Below are 21,327 nucleotides of genomic sequence, written 5' to 3' on the forward strand. Positions count from 1 at the left end.
TTACAAACAAGTTCCATTAAGTTACAACTATGCTTTGTTGTTCGCTCCATGAGGAAATTTCTCTTGTACATAACATTTTGAGCAGATGATGCCACTAGGTGTGCAGTCAGTACAATTCATCCTCTGGAGAACATGAAACTACTTCATCCTGTAGATGTTGAGATATTTGTCTGAAACAAAGAGGTATAGCAGACCAACCAACAGACTAACATTGCCATTCCTGAAGCAGCTGAAGAATCAAAGCACACTCTATGTAAATGATGTGCCTCCATCATGTGTTGTGTTTTATATTTGTATTTGTGTTTCAAATATGGTAAAGTGGTAAGTGCCGGGTGAGTTACCTTTGGTTGCTGCGGCGTACATAGTTGTCTCCATTCACAGGCTTGCGGTATGTGGTGAGAGCCTCATTAAGCTGTTCCTCTATCATGTCCACATACTTCAAGTTATACTCCTGCAGGGACACACAGCATGGAGCAGCTATGGAATGGTTTGTTAATGAAAAGAGCAAAACCAGAATTATGGGTGTACTGTGTACTGGTTGAAATGTACCTTCTGCCATTTCTCCATCTCTTTCGTGATATATCCTCTCTCACTGAGATAGGAGAAACCCTTTGGAATAGATAAAAACCTGCAGACAACAGAAACAAGGAACGTTTATTTGTATCGCACAGCTCAAAGACAACAATTCAAAGTGCTTCATATGAGACACAAAAAGCCATTCAGCCATAATAGAAACACAAGCAATATAAAGACAGATATGAAGAGGATTTAAAATCTAAATATGATTCCAACCCAGTTGTGATTCATCCTTCAAAAAGATGAAAGCAATTCAGACAATCCTTTGTAAATTCTCAATACTCCCACTGTAAAGAACACTGCAATCCTGCCATTTTTGCTGGATGCTTTACTGAGTGATGGGGTCTGTTCATTTGATGACATGCTCATAAATGGCTCATTTGCCTCTTTTGAGCAGACTGTTCAGAAACTTCCAAATTCGCAACTTCATATCTTCAAATATCACCCAAATCTTTTCACAGCCCCCAGACACACTCATACACTCAATCAGGGACATCAGATCATCCAGAAAGGGAAAGATGGGTGTCCCGTATTCTTTATTAATGAGAGAAAATGTGACAAGTCTTAACTTCCTTAAAAGCCAGTGGGAGGGGGATATTGGTATTGAAATTTCAGAATCTATACCCTCTGAATGTTATCGTGGGTGGGGTGATACCTATCAGTCCAAATGTGATTCTCCACTGACTTGTCAAAGCTGTAACATCAAAAATTCAGAAATGAACTCAAAACAAAAATGTATTTTGCCCCAAAATCATTCAGTAATTAAAACCTATTCTTTGACACAGAGGGAGATCTGTAAAGATCTGAGACCTGGACTGATGTGATCCATTGTTGGTTTTAATCAGAGCATTTACATTTAAGTAACCTGTTTATAGTTGGCTTTCTGCAGTAAGCTGATTTCTTAACAGTCAAGTAAACAAAAACCTTGGTTTCTGTACACAGGGTAGGGCAGAAGTCCCCATAGTCTGACACTGTGAGCACCATTTCAGGCAAAATCCAGACAACTGCAGCACAACTTGAGCCCTGTTTTTTAGCTATATTTGTTTTCAGTAAAGTTGAGTGCCCTCTCTTCTGTATCTTACATTCAGTCCCTTCATGCACGCCGATTCCTTTGCTTTTGTTCTACCTAAATTCAAGTTGATTTGTTCACAAAGTTACACTCTAGAATAGTATTATTAGGCTGACTATGAAATTATATTGGCAAATTAATACTTAGAAGTGTCTCTTCCTAATAATCCTGATTAAAACTATATAAAGGATTAATAAATGATTATCTTATTTCCTCAAACTGAGCGAAATTTCTCCTTTAACAATATGCTTTGCAATAGACATGGATGCTCAACAGGGCAAAGTCAAATAAGAGACAAAAAGAGCTGAAAAGCTGAAAAGGGGGCCAAGTGTGTGCGCAATGAATTTGAGTTAGAAATCGTATTGCTTCTCGTAATCCCAACTATTGGGCACACGTCAAATATAATGTCATTCAGAGCTACATGTCTTTCCCTGGGATATCATTATCTCTGAAATAAGAAGCTTCAAAACTTACCAGAGAATCATCACATTTTTAAATTTCCTTCAGTTTCAGAGTAATCCACCGAGAGTTATCTGTGCATCCATGAGTACATTGCAAACAGGAACAGCAAATAGTTAATTCTGCATACTTTTAATGGTGCCAGGAAAAAATCAGAGATCCACAAGGACATCACTCTGAATAGGATTTAAATTACAGGAGGACAGCAGGTAATTATGACTGTACTTTCTACTGTAAAAAAGTTCCACATATGCTCTCCAAATGGGATTAAATTCAGTGACTAGTGCAGGTATTGTTAAAACAATCCCATCTCCCCCAGAGAAATAAATCCAGTCCAATTCAAATGCAGCTACAGCAAGAGATTTGGTACATATTTTACCTTAGCAGTAGTAGCACACCTTTGTCCCCCAGGTGTGTGAGAGCAGGTTTCATCTCTGTCAATGCATGTAGGTTGGCCTGAAGAATAACACATTGAGGGGGGCACTGATTAAGTGGCACTGATTTAAAACAAACAGGTCATTTTTGATTCAGTTTGTGAGGTTTGCTCACACACCTTGTCCTCACAGGCTTCATCCAGGATGTCCAGTGCCTCCATGGAAATGGTCTTATTGCGGTCGTGAAGTTGAGTGACCAGGAGCTCGATGCCCCAGTTACTGAAGAACTCCACACTGGCACGCAGTAGGACACGCAGGTGCTTAGTGGCATACAGCCTGCAAGTCTATATGCAACCCATGCAGGCCGGGAAATGATTAGATACAAAATTAGAGACAAAAAATTACTGCTACAACTTATTTTGACAATTAAAAACATCTTTACATGAATTACTTGTAGAGTTATATTGACAGATTTTTAGTGTCTGCATACTGTGTCATGCTGAAAATGTTAATAAATCCATAGATGCTGAGCCCTTCCTCAGTGTGCATGTAGTTAGAAATCACATCACACATAGGTGACGGTAATACAGAGGAAGGGCTGTGCTGCTGTTCTTGTCTGCTTCCTTATTGACCCCAACAGTGTCTGGTTGGTTAGATAGCACCTGCTTGTCAATCTGGATGGGAAGTCCCACAGGATCTTTGCTCTGTCATTCTGAATCATCTCAAGAGATGCCTCCCATTTGGATTTGAAGACTTCCAGTCTGTATTCAGTACAGACGTTTCTGTCCCAGCCACTTCCTTATGCCTTTCAGTGTTTGCATCATCATCATCATCATCATCAGCATCTTATATCCTGCTACTAAGAGCTCTCTCAGGGGCGTCTTTGCACAGCCTGCATCTTGGGTCTTGTCTGTGTGGCAGTCCCCTGGTGCTGGGAACCTGCCATTGTGTTTCTATCAGAGCAGCTCAGAGATGCTGTCCTTCTGACCAGTCTTTTCTAGTAACTGGTAGGATTTCTCTATTTCAGGCATGTCTTCTATGTGTTGATGGTACATCCCATGTAGGGACTTCTTTAAGCCATGACACATCTTTTTGCTCAATGTAGTCTTCTGCTGCCTGAGATACTCCCTTAGCAGTTCTTCCTGGGATGCCTTCTTTCTGATGTACTCATAGAGTTTCCTTTCATCCTGGATAGTGGCTCTGACACTCACTAACCATCTGAACCCATCTTTTGGATTACTGTATACTCTCTGGCTGCTGGACTTCAATTGGAACTCTCCATAAATGAGGAGTGTCCTTGTCCTTACAGCTGTAACCTTAATCTCCTCCTTTGGACAGCTTATGACTCCTCCTGAGTACATGATGGCTTACAACTCATTCTTCCCATTGAACTGAGTCCTCAGGAACTCCCTCATTCTTCTCGGATGTATCTGGCTCTACCCCCTGCTGCTTCCTAATGGTTTCCATTGGCCTCTGGTATACCCACATACTAGTAACTGTCCCATGTGTCTGTTATCTTGCCATCTGGTAATTCAAATTTTTTGGTCCTCACTACCTTTCCTCTGTTTACCACCATTCAACTGCACTTGTTCAGTCTGAATGACATCCCGATGTTGTTGCTGTAGATTCTGGTGAAGTGGATCAGTCAATGTCTTGCTAATTCCTAACATACAGCTTGATGTCATCCATGTATAGGAGGTGGCTGATGGTTATTCCACTATCCATATCCACTATTTGTGATGATCTGACTGAGGTGGTTGAGGCCTATGTAGAGCAGCAGTAGCAACCTTAGTGCAAGCCGCATTTGATGGTTACCTGAGTTGGACACTAGTGTTGTTTTTCATTGCCGCATTGAGTTCTTGGTGAAGGCTATTAGTGTTAGCTTTCCAGTAGCACTCCAGTAACCAAGTGTGGAAGTACTGAATTGTATGCTTTCTTGTCATCAATCCAGGCTGTTTCAGGTTGGTCTCTCTGGTCTTAGAGTCTTGGGTGAATGCTCTATTAACCAGTAGTTGATGCTTTAACCCTCTTCTGAGTTTCACTCATGTATTGACTCATGTGTCCATTCATCTTAGGCTGCTATGATGCCTGACAGGATCCTCCATGTTGTGAAGAGGGGGTGATCAGCCTGTAGTTTCGAGGTGTTGTACCCTTGTAAGGATCATTCATGGTCAGTATTTTTCCCCTGTATCAGCCAGTCAGGGTGAGAACCTAACGTTAGCAGATGATTCATCTGCATCACCTGATGTTCATAGAGTGCTGTTAGCTTCTTCAGCCAGTCCACATGAATCTTTTCAGGGCCAGAAATGCAGTTCATTGTTTCAGGCTTAAGATTCGCCATTGGAAATATGCCACTGCGATGGTAACTGGTTTTTGTTCTTGGATATTGTTGTGGTCTGCTCTTAGGTCCACCAGTCACTGGGCATTGTGTGATGTCTCCTTATCCGATATACCCTCCCTTCTGAGATTTAAGCCTTCTCTTCCAAGGAGGGTACTGCTGGTGAGCTGCTGTGAAGTTAATGTTGCTGTCCACTATCTACAGTATGTGTGAGGAGCTCAGCTCTGCCCTTGTGCAAACAGGAAGTGACACAGGGAGCAGAAGTAGTGACGTGACACACGTTGCTTTTGTGCATCAACATCTATATCCACTTATTTCATTAGTAGCTCAAACAATGCTGCATAGTAGGAAATGGACATGCACTTGGAAGTGTAAGCCAAAAATCACCTAGCTAATTTTATCACCTAGCTGTGTATACAAGCTTGCTAATCTGTGTTATGGTGGCAGTTGAGATATTGGCCAAGGCTGTGTTCACATCAAGTAGGCTTTGTGATGGTACTTCTTCACTGACCTGTGGAAGTCCAGGGGTTGACTGTGTTTAATCTGGCCATGATTCTCATTTGTACCTCAATAGCTTCAGCTGTCATGGGTGTTGGGAATTTATCTTAGTTATCTTAGTTATCTCAGTTGTTATGGCTGGTAGGATTGTATCAGCTGGCGGGAGTCTGTCTCCATATACTGTGTGTCCTACCTACTGGGTAGCCCTTCAGGGTGATAACTTGTATGGTCAACCTGTTGGAACCTCTCCATCTCATGTTGTGACAGTAGCTTCCTGTAATTGATCTTCAAGCATTGAGCCACCAATTGCTTCTGATTTAGTGTGGAAGTGGGTCTCCTACTGGTCCACAGTTTCCACATTATCATTATCATTAAACATTATCAATACATCTGTACGTTTATAGCCGTGAGACATTTTTACTTCTGCTCTTGATCAATATTAATTCATATACATAACACAAATTGTCAGTGCAACTCTGACTACACCAGAGAATGCTGTGAAGAAGCTGTCAGAGAGAGCTGTGTTGACTCTTACATCAGTGGCAGCAGTGAGGATTTTGGACAGAATGACTCGAGCCAAACCATCTCGACTGTAATCCAGCGTTGAGACTGTTAGCTTCAGCAGGTGCTCTTGATTCTTCAGACTACACATGTCCAACAAACTGACAGAGCAAATTGGAGCAAGCAGCTGATTAAAGACAGAATGACAGCATCAGGACAAATGAACCCTGTAAAATTGATCCAAGTGGTTGCAATGGGCAATAGGACCTGAATATGTCTGATTCAAATGTTTCAAGACCAGACAATGAGCCAGTTGCAATGCTAACATGTTCATGTTATCCTGGTATAATGTTTACCATGTCCATGTTCTTAGTTTAGCGTGTTAGTATGCTAACATTTGCTAGTTAAGACACAACACAAAAACAGCTGAGGCTGATAGGAATGTCATTAGTTTTGCAGATATCTGATCATAAACCAAAGTGGGTAATAAATCATCTTTTATAAAAGAATATTTTTGGGGCTTATTCAGCCTTTATTTTGATAGAATGCCTTTTTTTAAGAGATGGACAGGAAAGGGAATACTAAGCGTCGGAAGCCTTCTTCCTCCTCCCTTTCCCTGTGTTTCCCCTACCTGTCTGTGTCATGTCAGTTTCTCCCTGTGTCTGTCCTTGTGTGTGTGTGTGTGTGTGTGTGTGTGTGTGTGTGTGTGTGTGTGTGTGTGTGGGGACTGGATGTTGCCCTGCAATCTTGGTTTCCCTACACTTGCTCCCAGTACCAATCAGCCACCACAACTGCAGCCAATCCACAATCACCTATCACAGGATAAAAACCCACATCTCCCCACCAGTTGTTGCCAGATTGTTACTCGCTAGAGTGGTAACAAGTCTTGGTCACCTTGCTAGCTCTTGTGCTCTTTTTACTTCAGGGTTTGCCTTGCCAATATGAATAAAACTATTTCCTTTGTGCCTCCAGGTCATCTCTTCATCTCAGGGTTAGAATCAAACATAAATTTGTGCAAATTTTATGAAACCCACTGAGCTGTTAAGACATAACCCTCAAAATCACACATAAACCTCAAGGTGGCATTTGAGGATAAGTCAAGGGATCATCAATGGACAGTAAGAGTCATCATCTGGGAGCTATGTGCATCTATACCAAATTTTATGCCAGTACATCTAGTCTGATGGAGAAATATTTCACAAAATAAATGAACCTGCTGATCGCGCTATTGGAACAGTCAGGGGATCACCAATGTAATTAGGATTCATCCTCTCAATTAATTTCCCAGTCCAGAGGGGTATATATATTTTTGTTTTTCCTTGACAGAATATTATTCACATTGTGTACCCACTAAAATCTGTCTGCGAACACAGATTCAAAAATAAGCTTTACAATAGATGCTCACCACTGGAAGACATTGCACTTCTCCAGCATCTTGACACCATGTGGGTGGGCTGACAGGGTGCCCAGGAAAAGGAAGTAGTGCTGGCTGAGTGTGGTTAGCAGCCTACCGCCCTGCAGACTGCGGTCAGTTTTGAGTCCAGCAGAGGAGAACAAACACTGGGCAATGTCCCTCACCAGGTCTTCCAGGTATGCCTGGCCTTCCTAACAGAAAATGACAAGAGGATTAGGAGACAGGGGTGGCAAGGGGGGAAGGTCATTATGACCGTCTCCCAGGAGAGATTATGTGTCATCCCTCTCTATGGTAGCCAATTTTTTTCTCCGCAAGAGTGATCAGTCAGAACAACTATAAACCTCTGCCAAAAATGTCAAACTCATAATTATATTTGGGGAAAAGTCAGAGGATGACCACCAAAGTCACTAGGATTCATCCTTCAGGGACCATAATTGTCTGTACAAAATTTCATCTTAATTTTCATCTCAATGTTATTGTTCAGTCTGGACCAATGCGGTGACTGACCAAGAAACTGGTTTTTCAATCCCTGAAGGAACTACACTAGCAAGACTAAAAAACACTGGATCCAACATTTCCCCTAATGCAATACACAGCATCCTTTCGTGAGACCCTCCCTGCGTACAATCATCCATGTCTTTCAAAGACCACACCTCCAGTTCCAATTTATGTTGTGAATGTGTAATTTCCAAATCCAACCGGAGATAATCCAACACACCCATTTGAAAAACTGCAGAACCAACCTACACAAACTCACACAAAAAAATGTAAAGATGTGTCACTAGTTACAGAGGGTGGTTTGCCCTCACCTCTTCAGATGCCAGAAGGAACTCTATAAACTGACAGCCAACCACAGTGAGCTGTTTGGCCTTGGGATGCTCCAGCTCCAGGCTGCAATACATCTTACTGCTGGGCTTGTAGAAGAAAAGCAACCTTTGCACGAATCTGTAATACACACAAGGAATATGACGAGCCATTTATCACTGTGCTAAAAATCAAATGAGAGCCACGAAAACATTTGAGGTTAAAATACTTACTTGTGCATTTGTTCATCCTTATTGCTACGTAAACTAACATTTGGCCACTAGAGACAAGAATAAAACACAAATTAGAGGATTAGAGCTTTAAAAGCAGCCTTTTTTCACAGCAATTGTAGTTGGACAACTGCAAGCAAACCCAAGCAGTAGGAAATTATCTTTGCCTAGCCTGCCACGCCAAAATGCATTATAGGCTTGTTTCTGGTAGGAGTCCATGTTAAAGGCATAAATCATTTATACCTTTACCTTCAAAATGGTTCCAATGAGGCACCAGTTCCAATCCAGGTTCTCCTTGTGGTTGAGGATGTGACTGTCTCTCATGTTGGCCATGAAAGCATCCTCAGTTTCCTGCAGGGTAAACACAGCTGGCTTCACTTACACGTTACAGATAATGCTATACAGCACAAAAGACTTATTTTTCACTGACAGATGGATAGTTTTCATCTATTTAATAGTTCAGGTGAATGATTTTTACATACAATTATACCAATTTTATGTTCTTAGTCATTGTTTATCATTCAGTAAGAGTGGATGGATTGCACATAATCATTTTATGGCCAACAGGGCCGCAACATATTTCAATTCACTTTAATGATCAAAGAGATAAGAAGGGAGAATTTGTCTAGGGTTTCATCAACATCATTGCACACACAAAATTAATAATAATCAAATAACAACAAACACAGGACCACAATACACATGATGGATCACCCTCAGACCAGGTGGGATTAACCTGAGGAGTTCAGGGTCCGTGTTCCAGAAAGAGGTGGTATGCAGGGTCAACCTGAGATCCATCCATCCATTATCTATACCGCCTATCCCTTTCGGGGTTACGGGGGACTGGAGCCTATCCCAGCTACAATGGGCGAGAGGCGGGGTACACCCTGAACCGGTCGCCAGCCGATTGCAGGGCCACATACAAAGACAAACAAACATTCACACTCGCACTCACACCTACGGACAATTTAGAGTCATCAATTAACCTAATGAGCATGTTTTTGGTCTGTGGGAGGAAGCCGGAGCACCCGGAGAGAACCCACGCATGCACGGGAAGAACATGCAAACTTCACACAGAAAGGCCCCGTCTGACCTGGGGATTGAACCGGCAACCTTCTTGCTGTGAGGCACGCGCACTACCTGCTGCGCTACCGTGCAGCCCAACCTGAGATCATTTTCCTTTTCCTTTTGTCTGAATGTCTGAACCAAATTTTGATGTTCTGTTGTGAATAATACACTGATACAATAATTTGCAGTGCAGAAATGGAGCTGAGGGTGTAGTCTCATTGTTGTTCCATTTGTGAGTGGCTGGATTTGTGGTGTGTCGTGGCTTTGGTTGTGTTTTTCTGTATTTAGTTTTCTGTATGTGGTTGTGTTTCCTATATTTGTTTCTATATTCCATTGTATCTTCTGTATTTGGTTGTTTTCTGCATTTGCACTGCATGTTGTAGTGTCAAACCAGCAAAGATTTGTTAAGGTCTTTTCATCTTTTGCTTGTGTAATATCCACTTCCATGCACTTTCTTCTAACCTCCTTGAGTTCCACTAAGTAGAAAATGCAGAGACCTGTTAGAGTAGTGAAACAGCTGGAGATACATATGTGATATATGTGGAGTGTGTACCTTGACAATGAAAATGTCTCTCTGAGGTTTAATGTGCTGGTCTCGACAGTAGTTCAATGCTCCTGACGTACGGAGGATGTGGTCCAAGTAGAGACTGTATGGTTTGATTCCTCGCTTCTTCTTCTCGTGAAAACACTTCAGGTAGTTGATGGCAGCACTCGCACGTCTGCAAAAAAGAATCTATTTCAGTCCCAGTTCTCTTGTTTAATGTAACACGTCAGAACTGGACGCTAGTTTTGCGTAACTGAAATCCTCCTCACTAAACCAGTCCCGTCTGTAGCATGCCTGGGGTGAGGTACTCACACTCTCTTCTCCAGAGAGATATCAAAGGAGGCTGCCATGTTCATGAGGGTGGGTAAGCAGTGTAGGTGGTGGCTGTGGCTGTGAGGGAGGATGGTGTTGGCCTGTAGGAAGAAAATCAAATTTATATACAAAAGCAATCTATGAAATCTCCTGTTCTGATCAACAAATGGGAGCACAGGAGGGAGGTACCATATGGAGAAGTTCTCCCACCAAGATGGTAGCCCGTATGGATATTGCATCATCGCTGCTTGTTATCACATCAACCAATCCCTGTGGAGGTCAGATACAGATTGATACAAATGCTAACATGAAAACTACAAACAGATTCTATGAGGTCAATGATTGTACCTCTAGTAGTCCACTTTTGATGAAGGCCGAAAGTACCAGAGCCAGATAGTTGTCCATCAGATTTGGCCTAGAACAGAACAAGAATTCCAATTTAAATCTCATCGTCCAGCACATATAATGAGATACTAGTAGCTCCATACATTATTTACCTTGAGCAGGATCGATGTGGGAGAACTGTTTTTGCCTCAGAAGCCACAAATCCATCAGACAACTTCCAGCAGTCCTGAACTCTACTGAGGTCTTAACAGGGTATAGTTCCAGATTAGCTTCTTATGCAATTTAAGCAAAGTCAAAAATAAAAGCATCAACATAATGTCATGACACCCACCTATGCTAATAAGTGCTTCATTGAAGTCTGTAGTCTCTACAGGTATGATGAGCTGGAAGATATCATAGAAGACCTCCAACAAACCTTTCTGTGAGGAGGACATGACGTCAGCATGGTCAAACATGACACAGGTGTGTGGTTTCTTTTCAACTACTTTTCCTTCTTTTTCTGTCTTTTCACCTTGATTTGATTTGATTTGATTCTGCCTTCAAACAACATAAACATTACACTGTCCAAATATACTAAAAAAGCACATACAACTGAACCAAAATAAACTGTAATATAAGTAATGTAAGTATAACAGGTGTTATCCATAAAACTGAAGAGCACACTGATGAATGCTGAGCAGTGTGAGCATGTCTTATATCCATACTGGTGCAGAGGCTTGCATCACATACATATATGAAAACATTTGAGGCAAGAAACAGGCAATACAGTGATGGAATCTGGTTCATATTTGATCAGCACTGTTTGGTGTGATCAGAGTTTTGTGAGCCTCTGTGTCCGTGACACCTGGTCACAAACTTTGTAATAGAGTAATAGAGAGACAGAGCATCTTGTGATGGGATGTCACCACCAGCAACGCCCATCACGTAATCTATTACATTTTTAAGCAACTTGGCCAACACTGGGCATTGGTAAATTACAATTAACATTTACAGAAGAGTGAGGACATGTTATACTGTAGACACTATTTTGCATGTATATGAATGCAGGTGTACCTTGAGGCTTGCTCTTGGGTGTGCCTTGGGCACAAAAAGATGGAAAAGTACTGATGCAGAGCATGTGGGCACAGGACCGGTAGAGATGGCCATGTTTTTCTATCATCGTGCTCACATTGTTTTGAAGCAATGGCTAGCAGTCATAAAATGTATACATAAAGAGAATCACAACTTGTTAATCAAAACTATTTTATTAGAATCAAAAATCAATATAATAAAGTAGCTGGCTGGACTTAAATGCTAACAGTCAGCACTTATGGATAGCTCTGTACAGGGCTGGTGTGATCCCATTGCAAGATGGTCTCTGGGTTTACCTAATGTCTTAGAGTGGATGGGAATGAACAACTTCAAATGAATTTGGGCCAAGGACATAAACTGACATCTGCCATATGATAAGGACCTATTATGTAATGTTTTTATAGCTCCACAAACACAACTAAATGAAATATTCTGCGGCTTGTGCACGGTTTTATCCAAATTTCCCTGAAACTCAGCCTAATACATTTGTTATCTTTGGGAAGCTTGGGTTTCTCTGATATCTAAAACTGCTGAGGTGAAATGATGATATCAATCAAGAATTTCAGGAGAGATAAGAAGTATTTCATGTTTCATATTTAGACTTATGCAATAATGTCTGTTTTTACAAAGAAGCCCTGAGCCTTTCACTGGTGGGTGAAGGTTGTGTCCTTTCAAACAAACAAATGTGACTATTACAGTATCCCTTTTACCTACCCGCACTTCCATATTTGGTATACAAAGTAAGCCAATAAGAGACTGGATTCCAGAGTTGCCTGACTTGCAGAGGTTAATGATGCCTGCAAGGTGAAGGGGTCACGATTAGTGGAGAACTCTACAAAGTGAGTGTGATCTGCAGACAAATATTTTGGCATGCTATAAACAATCAGTTAATAGGAAGGTTTGAGGCATTTAGAGATTAACACAAAGTACAGAAGTAACAATATTTTCTAAGTTTAAAGAGACTTTGTCTTATACATATTTTGGCTAAACGAAAATGACTGTAAATTTCACCATTTACCTGACCAGGAACGAAATGAGGCAACTATAGACATTTTACTGGCCATGAATCGAGCCTCCCTGTCCTCCCTGAAGACAGCACATAAAACAATCCCACAATGCAAAAGCAATCGCACAACATTTATGTTATATGCTTCAACAGACATTGTGGAACTCACTTTAGCTGCCCCCCTGCTATGTCAGGAGTGTGTCTGTAGTGGAAATCTGTGTACGGGGCCAGGATTTGCTGAGAAAGACACACGTTTTATAAATAACATCACACAGAGTTGTATTCAAAACATCTTCAATTTGAGATGTCAGTACCTCCAGCTCGACATCAGAGCGGACGTACTGCCTGGTATGAGGGTGGTTGAGGAGGTGCAGGATGGTGGTGATGAGAGCTTCATTGATGCGACTCAGCTGACAGTCGGTCACGCTCTTCAGAATGGTGCTTAGACCGCCCCGCTGTGCCACCACAAGAGGGTTCTTCAAGGCTGCAGAATAAAGGGGCCACACAGAGCGTTACAACGCTGACGTTAGAGTGTGAGTGTGTACGTGTGTGTATGTGTGTACAGTTTGTTTTCACTCACAGAGCTCACAGACTATGGCGATGCAGGCCCGCACCATACGATCTCGTTCATGTAGCCCATTGTTGCCCACAGCAATGAGCGAGTTGGTGACAGAGGAGGGGAAAAGCAGTGCATTCACAGTGATCATCTGTACAAGGCAGCAGCACAAGCACACAGTCAGTCAGTCCGGTTTGTAGCCATGCTAGTGCGAAGCAATATGAAATCCAAAAAGATAATCATCCAACACCACAAATATATGGGCCCATAGATTAAAATGAATAAAAAAGATCTATCTTTGCTCTGAGACAACCAGTTTATTCAGAAACTTATAGGCTTAGCACAATAATTTGTTTTTTTTATTATCAGGCCTACTATCTGGAGCCTTATTTTACCTGAATATATCTAGCAAATAAAATTTCCGGTTCGGTTACATTGATCTTGATACTTTTAATCTGTCTATCATCAAGGTGAAATTTGCAGGAAAGACAATTATCATCTTATGGTTTATTATCAGTGAACCATGGTTTCAACTACCCGTTGAAAGACTGGTAAATACAGAGTTCTTCAATGTGCACTAATAGGTTGTTTGCAGATGACGTCACATCACTCTGTTGTTGCATTTCCAGCTTGAGGGCAGGAAATAACACACACTAAAAATGCCATTGTTTTGCCTCATTAATGGTTGCTCAACAAAGGGATGGATTAGATCACTGATCAAGACACCCAGATACTTGAACTACAACTTGCTCCTTTTGGTCTGATATTGCCATGTGCAACTTTCTTTTAGAAGGACACACTTCAGTCGTTGTTAAATCTGACACATATTATGATGATGTTTAGCCATGCTGTAATATTGCTAATTGCATTAGTAAATTTGGAAGCAGCTTGCTGGTTTGTGTAGATCACTGTATCATGAGCATAGAACTGGATCGCTACATCAGGACAGACAGAAGGCAGATTATTATGATACAAAGTAAATAAAATTGTTCCAAGTATCGATCCTTGTGGGACACCAGTACAGGTTTTAAAACCAGTGCATTTATGATTATGTAACTTTATGTTTTATTCATATCATATCAACCATCTTACTAGTGGTAGTATAGCACCAAAGCTACAATTGGAATTTGCTCTATATTGTCCTAGACATAATGACCTGCTTCATTTCTCATGGTAAGCAGCTGTGCAACTACGTGAGTGGTCTATAGTGCTCATGGAAAGAGTATTTCTTAGAAGGAGATCTCACCTTGCGTGCCAGTCTGAGAGCCTGTGTTCTTTCAACCTCATTACTTTGCTGGATATCTATGCACCTGGGACAGAATCAAGAGGACGGGTTTGTTACAAGAGAATGCTAACTGTTATTATGCAAACATAATACAGCTGCAACGTGGGAAGGGTTTTTTCAGAGACCCCTGGTTCTGGAAGTAAAAAAGAGTCAAAGCATGAGTTGCTCCTCTGACTAGCTTCTCCTTCAATAGCAACTCATGTGTATTGTAGTATTTAGAGCCGTCACCATGCCAAAATGGTGGACAAAAGGCAAAATTATCAAAACCTATAGGATTGTAACATTGTCTGGGAGAGTCCTTTGTTTGTTTAGTGACATTAAGGTCACTGTTGGAAAAAAAATTATTGAAAATGGAAATACCAACACTTTCTGAAACTGCAGCCCCACCAAACTGGCAACTCTGTATTACATTACATGAAGACAGATTATGAAACCCACTGCCTCTTTCAACCATGTCATGTTCACTCACCTCGCAATCAAATAGTCCACCTGCAACCGAAGAACCTTCTCTAATACACTGCTGTCCTTGATCAGATAACGTAGAGCTCGTAATCCAGCTGCACGCACTTCCTTAGCCTCATTCAACAATGCTAGCCGAAGACTTTGGAGAGAAAAATCAGGGAACAGTCCTGATTGAGAACACTGCAGCAGAAGAATTCTGAAGTAGCCAACATGTACAAATACTTACCAAATAATTATCTCCTCATATTTAAAGCCAAGCTTCTCCTCTGAGTGGCCAATGCTGCAGAGAAGCTGTGGTGAAAGTGGTCACAGCTTCAGTCAAGGCCTTGTACAGTATATTTACCAAATGCATGACCATTGGTTATTTGACCCACTAGCAGGATGTACAGATGTGAATGTCAGCTGGGTCATCTGCTGAAAACTTAATCATGATATGTGGTATGTGTGGGGTTACTGTTGTTTTCACAAACCTTTACAAAGTTGTTAAGGTGACCAAGCTTGCGCATGTTGGAGACTCCTTGTTGCTGTGCAACATTTTGAAGGATTTCATGGAGGTTCTCTGCAGGATCTGAAATCAGCAAAGGGCGACATGGTCTTTACATGTAAACAAAAGTTACACTAGATGATAGTGTTAAGATGTACATAAAAATATTGTTTTCACACAAGTGTTGCCACAATGAAGAATGTCAAACAGAAACAATAACATTAAACATGGTGGGGGTAAATACTGGTACCCACAGCAGAGGAACAATTTCCTTTTTCTGACGTATACCAGTCCACCACTTCTTTTCTGTTGTAAAACAATCAATCACTGCAATATTCTGTGAATTTTCTGATTAAGATTCATTTTCTGTCGATCAACTAACTGACAGTCACAGATCTATAACAATAAAATAGAAAATAAAACAGTAGATAAAAAGATAAAAAAGACTAAATTAATGAATTGAATCACTCTCCAACAGCCTCTTTCCAACCCTTCATCATTTTCTCTTTCCATTTTTGGCATTCTATTCTAAGGCCGAGTGAGACGATATGATTCAGCACAAAGTGTGTGTTCATGAGCAGATCACTGATTTAACAGGGACACCATCTGTTTGTAATGAGGACACTGTCACATCTGTTACTGTGCTCACACAACTTCAGTCTTTGTATCTTGTTATAGAACAAACACTGAGGTGACAAACAATGGCTGAAAACCTCACAGGAATTCAGTTGGCATGCAAATATTTTCTAACCCTAACCCTAATCAATTAAAAAAAAAACACATATGAAAAACAACTGTTTGTGGCAGCGATCAGTATAGAGCTGACTGACACACTGAACTTTACTGCTGGAGACTGAAATATATGTAGAAATATGAGTTCACATTCCCCCAGAATAACAAGTGACTAGCCGACCAAAAGCCTGTTAAAGTTTCTGATTTTTAATATTTATTTAAATATTTTTTTTCACTTTATATTGATTAATTTTAATCATTATAATCATTTAAATGCAGTTTCAAGGCCTTCTACAGTTGATAGCATTTCTGAAAAAAGTTTCATGCTCATCCTGCTGTAACATCAGCATGATGCAATATATTTTATACTGTGCTTGTATACTGTTCATTGTCTGTTGGCATGTTGGCATTTTGCTTGATGAAGCAATACAAAATAATCCTACAGGGTGCAGGATCATTTTGTACTGCATCTCCTCAACCAAATATCTGGGTAGTATTCCATAAAAATACATTAATATGTAGAAAACATTTGAAGATTAAAACTTCATAGCAGTATTTTCAGTATTTCCCTGTGTGCCCTGTGCTTCTGTCTGTATGTCACTGCTCCTCCATCTCCATCCTTCTCCTTTGGCCCTGCTGTGACCATCTCCCATCACCCATCTCTCCTCGGCCGCTGCCAGCCATCCTCTCCTCTCCTCTTTCTTAGCACCTTCGTCCAGGCTGAACGAAGGTGAGTAGAGTCACTTCAGCTAGTTTCATTTGAAGACGGAATGAGACCAATCACACACTTGTTTCTTCACCACAAAACCCAGGTTTGACCAGTCCTGCTCATTTATAATAGAAATGTATTTCTCAATCCCCCGATGCTGAATACCCATTTCGGTGCTGACACAAATCCAAAAAAGTCAAAATCCAACGACTTCTACTAATATCACTGTTATTCTAAAAAATTTGACAAAATACATCATGGCGGAATTTCATGGTCCAAGAGGCTTTTTGTAGAGCAGGCTGAGCTGACTTGTGTTTGGGGGCGTGGCCTTTCCAAAATTACACCTTTGGGCCTTAATTACAGCGCCACCATCTGGCTGATAGGGCTCATATTTCTTGGAAAAGCACTTGCACATGATTTCCAGTTCTTGGGCTGAGTTTCATGTTTCTAGGTTATTCCATCTCACAGGAATTGAAGCTGATGCAGCAGAAAAAATATGAAAATAATAATAGTAATAAACTGGCACAAACACAATATTATTCTTCCCTTCATGGCTTGAATCATAATTAGTCTCCACTAAGCAACTTAATGAGCTTCAGTGTGACACACTGAAGAATCTTTTTTATGCAAGTGACATTCATAAAGGAGCTTCAGCTCTTTTAACTGAGGTCATATGTTTTTGATGGTTTTAATGTGTTTCTGCTAGTATAGACAATGAGTTTTGGTACCCACATGGGACTGTTAATGAGAAAAACACTGACATTGCCAGACTGTAACATCATTAGAAAGTGAGCCAAGTAGAGAAAAGTTGTTTCTCATGATCAACGTCATGATTTGAAGTACTTTCTACTGGTGCCTGCCTTTTGAAAGCATTCTTACGTTTTGCCTAAAAAGTCAGTAACTACATGGAAGTTTTGAGTGGACCGGAAGGCCACAGTGATGGGTGAGTTAGGTAAACACGCAGTCAAAGTCAAACCATTTTGCATTAGTTTGAGCATGACAGCACCCACAACAACGTATCTATACATAAGACACCAGGATACATCGGTGAGACACGCACAAAGTCGGCGGCACTGATGCCAAGTGTGGATGCTGAGTCCTCACAGTGATCCAGTTCACACGTACCTCTGGAGAGATCCAGCGCGACGTTTTCCTCCCCGCTGTCATTCCGACCTGCACACACAAAGTTATGGATGAGATCAGCTGGTGACAACACCTCGCTGCCGGCGATCAGTCACTGTGGTTGACAGTGCGGTCAAGCCCCGTGAGCGGAAATCTGTCTCACCTCGCATCCGACTGCTCCGTGCCAGGCGGCTTCGGACACTGCTCACCGCCATCTTTCCAGCAGCCTCACTGGCTGAAAGGAGACTCCGTGGTTCGCGCGGGTGGGCGTGATTCTGCTCCGTGACGGCGTCAGCACGTGCTCTGCCTGCGCGTTGTTTTCCTATAATTTCTACATTTGGTCTCGCACACATTTACATGTCAGCTGATTGTGTGCAAAAGCAGTTATGGGACAAATTTGCCTTCAGGGCTTTCTGCCAGAAGACCTTTGGGAAGTCAGGTGACAGTGCAAAGAGGCACTCAAACAACAACCTTAACTATTAAGAACTTAATATTTTACTTTGTCTGTTATTTTCAATGTTCTGTTGCAGTTTGCGTCAACCATCAGCCGCTCTACTGATGCAAGGCTGAAATCAGAGCCAGAGCCTCGTCTGGGGAGATTTTGGCTGCTCGATATGATTTAGTCCATCTAAATGTCAATATGTTTTGCCATTATATAGTCGTACATATTTTCCAGTATAATGTTCTGAAGATCACTTTGAGAATTTATCAGGTGAAGGTCATTTGAAGATCTGCAGAGAAGTCTAGTCTCTGTGTCAGCAGTGCAGGCAGGACAAGGAGCAAAAATCTAAGTGTATCTTTGTAAATCAGTGATCACAAAAATAATAAATAAATTAGTAAATAAATAAATAAATCTCTTTGAAGTTACAATTAGATGTGATGTCTCCTGTAGGTTTAATGTCGGGACCAGAGCAAAGATTAGGCTAATAAACAACTTTTCAGGTTGAGGTCTGCTACCTTATCCAAAAAGTGAAGAGTCAACCCAATGCCAGCTGACCACAATGTTCATCAGGCATACAACACTGTATGATGCAGGATGTAAGGCGGGTGAAATACCAAGTTTGCTTTGTTTATACTGATTGATAGAAAATTAATCTACATCCATCCCTCCATTATCTATACCGCCTATCCCTTTCGAGGTTGCGGAGGGCTGGAGCCTATCCCAGCTACGATGGGCGAGAGGCGGGGTACACCCTGAACCGGTCGCCAGCCGATTGCAGGGCCACATTCAAGGACAAACAAACATTCACACTCACACCTACGGACAATTTAGAGTCATCAATCAACCTAATGAGCATGTTTTTGGTCTGTGGGAGGAAGCCGGAGCACCCGGAGAGAACCCACGCATGCACGGGAAGAACATGCAAACTTCACACAGAAAGGCCCTGCCTGACCCGGGGATCGAACCGGCAACCTTCTTGCTGTGAGGCACTACCTGCTGCACCACCGTGCAGCCCAAAATTAATCTACAATGTAGAAAATTATATATATATATAAACATAGAAAAACGATTGAATGGAAAGTTGTGTCCAAACTTTTGACTGGTACTGTGGTACACTGAGCTTGGTGTTACATTCACCTCTAATGGAAATACCCTGACCTCACTGAATACAGAGGACAAAGCAAAGGCAGATGAAAGCCAGAGAGATCATGGGACACTAGTGGCTCTTCCTGATCAACTGACCTCAAACTCAGAATCAGCTTTACCCTAACCCATACAAGGAATCCACAATACAAGGTTTTAAATTGTTATCTGGAAAGACAGAAATGGACATATGGCGAAAAAACAAGGACAATGAAGATCAACAAAAATTAAGTGTTTCTGTTGATTAAAAACAATACAAACTGTTCAATGAAATAAACACTGCATGGAAGTGGGTGGTTCTGTACAGTATATAAGATTAGATATTCCTTTATTAGTCCTACAGTGGGGAAATTTCCAGAATTACAGGAGCAACAAATAGAGGGCATCAGTAAAAAGACTTTACATAGCAAACGGCAATATAAACAAGGAATATAGAAAAATATGAACAATTTAAACAAGAGGAAATACAGAAACTAGCAGTCTAGTATGGAGAAATATAAAATATGGGAGTGGTAACAGTATATAGTGTTTTCAAATTTCCACCATGGCACAGAGGAAATACCAATATTGCACATTGGAAATTAGAGATTCGCCGGGTACTGATATTGCACATTGGATGATAGTACTCCTGACTGGAGTATTGATATTGCACATAGAAGTAATAATACACCTGATTGAAAGATTGATATGTTGCTCCTTAAGTAGAAATTCACCTGAGCAGAATATTTTCACAGTATAAGTGAACACAGTTGATGTGTATTACAGTGCAGTCAGTTTGAAAGTCTTGGTGAGACTTTCATATGCATGTATATGTGTGCATATACAGTAAATACAGCATGCAGGATAGTGATGATATCTCAGCATGTCTTATAAACTGTAAACATATCATTTATAGGTCAGTGGATGTTGCAGCATTACAGGGCTATTGCACATGATTGTGTTCTGACTCTATGACTGATTGAACTGTTCATCAGAGTTGATGGCCTGTGGAAAGAACCTGTTCCTCTGTCTGGTTGTTTTGGCATACAGAGGTCTGTAGCACCTACCACAGGGAAGGAGTTGGAAAAAGTTGTTTCCTGGATGGGATGGGTCTGCAGTGATGTTTCCTCACTCCAGAGGAAAAGACATTACAGTATGCTGCTGGAGGATTAACTAATTGTGCTAATTCATGGCTTATAACTGATGTATAACACATTAGTAAACAGATGGCATTTTAGAAAGTAGTACTGAGTCGTTTCAAGAGATCTACTCAGGAACAACAGGTAAACATACTCTAATGAAAACATACTTATGAAAATTATATTGCCCTGCTGCTAAAATGTGCCACTAGATAACCCTAAATCTTACACACTGGTCCTTTAAGGTTTTCTTGTTGTTGTTGTTGTTGTTGTTGTTGTTGTTGTTGTTATTCTAAAGTCTTGCAAAATTCTATGTGTTGCTGTCTATTTTTTTTTTAACCTTTAGTTTGTGCTGTTTTAATCTTCATGCATGTTGCATGAAAGGTGCTGCATACTTCAGGTTGAGTTGAGTTCTTTTAACCTTAGCTGACCGTAGCGCAGTCTTAACACTGACACCATAAGATAACAGATAACACTATCATGTTAACCAGTTACAATACACTCATTTAAAAAACGCCCAGGTTAGCTCTTCACACACATCATACCTTCACCCTCACCGCGCACGGCTTGAATCATGTCGCGTTCGTCCCACACCGAGGAAAACACATCTGCGTATTTACTTAAAGCAGTAGTGGCCGACATTCGCAGATTTGTCCGACGTGCCT

At 41.1% G+C, this 21,327-nt stretch overlaps 1 protein-coding gene across 4 annotated transcripts in view; it reads right to left on the minus strand.

The window, feature by feature from the left end:
- The window catches only part of LOC139348778 (rapamycin-insensitive companion of mTOR-like), a 32,943-nt gene extending 14,525 nt beyond the window's left edge, over window positions 1-18,418 (minus strand). For 3 of the 4 annotated variants that reach the window (XR_011603417.1, XM_070989113.1, XM_070989115.1), the window contains exons 1-26: window positions 18,123-18,418; window positions 17,963-18,010; window positions 15,383-15,480; window positions 15,139-15,203; window positions 14,920-15,051; window positions 14,412-14,475; window positions 13,190-13,316; window positions 12,924-13,093; window positions 12,779-12,846; window positions 12,622-12,689; window positions 12,318-12,400; window positions 10,864-10,951; window positions 10,685-10,775; window positions 10,536-10,602; window positions 10,377-10,457; window positions 10,188-10,288; window positions 9,885-10,050; window positions 8,513-8,614; window positions 8,267-8,313; window positions 8,039-8,174; window positions 7,221-7,420; window positions 5,850-5,976; window positions 2,658-2,822; window positions 2,484-2,560; window positions 550-628; window positions 342-451 (exon numbers count right to left, since the gene is read on the minus strand). Coding sequence is in view for 3 of the 4 variants with exons in the window: in XM_070989113.1 (XP_070845214.1) it covers window positions 342-451; window positions 550-628; window positions 2,484-2,560; window positions 2,658-2,822; window positions 5,850-5,976; window positions 7,221-7,420; window positions 8,039-8,174; window positions 8,267-8,313; window positions 8,513-8,614; window positions 9,885-10,050; window positions 10,188-10,288; window positions 10,377-10,457; window positions 10,536-10,602; window positions 10,685-10,775; window positions 10,864-10,951; window positions 12,318-12,400; window positions 12,622-12,689; window positions 12,779-12,846; window positions 12,924-13,093; window positions 13,190-13,316; window positions 14,412-14,475; window positions 14,920-15,051; window positions 15,139-15,203; window positions 15,383-15,480; window positions 17,963-18,010; window positions 18,123-18,312 (2,750 nt within the window). In the remaining variant the exon portion in view is untranslated. The remainder of the gene's footprint in view (window positions 1-341; window positions 452-549; window positions 629-2,483; window positions 2,561-2,657; window positions 2,823-5,849; window positions 5,977-7,220; window positions 7,421-8,038; window positions 8,175-8,266; window positions 8,314-8,512; window positions 8,615-9,884; window positions 10,051-10,187; window positions 10,289-10,376; window positions 10,458-10,535; window positions 10,603-10,684; window positions 10,776-10,863; window positions 10,952-12,317; window positions 12,401-12,621; window positions 12,690-12,778; window positions 12,847-12,923; window positions 13,094-13,189; window positions 13,317-14,411; window positions 14,476-14,919; window positions 15,052-15,138; window positions 15,204-15,382; window positions 15,481-17,962; window positions 18,011-18,122) is intronic. The other variant, XM_070989114.1, reaches the window with a different exon arrangement.
- Between the last annotated feature and the right edge of the window lie 2,909 nt (window positions 18,419-21,327).

Source organism: Chaetodon trifascialis, chromosome 20, assembly GCF_039877785.1.
Source record: "Chaetodon trifascialis isolate fChaTrf1 chromosome 20, fChaTrf1.hap1, whole genome shotgun sequence".
NCBI classification, from domain to species: domain Eukaryota; kingdom Metazoa; phylum Chordata; class Actinopteri; order Chaetodontiformes; family Chaetodontidae; genus Chaetodon; species Chaetodon trifascialis.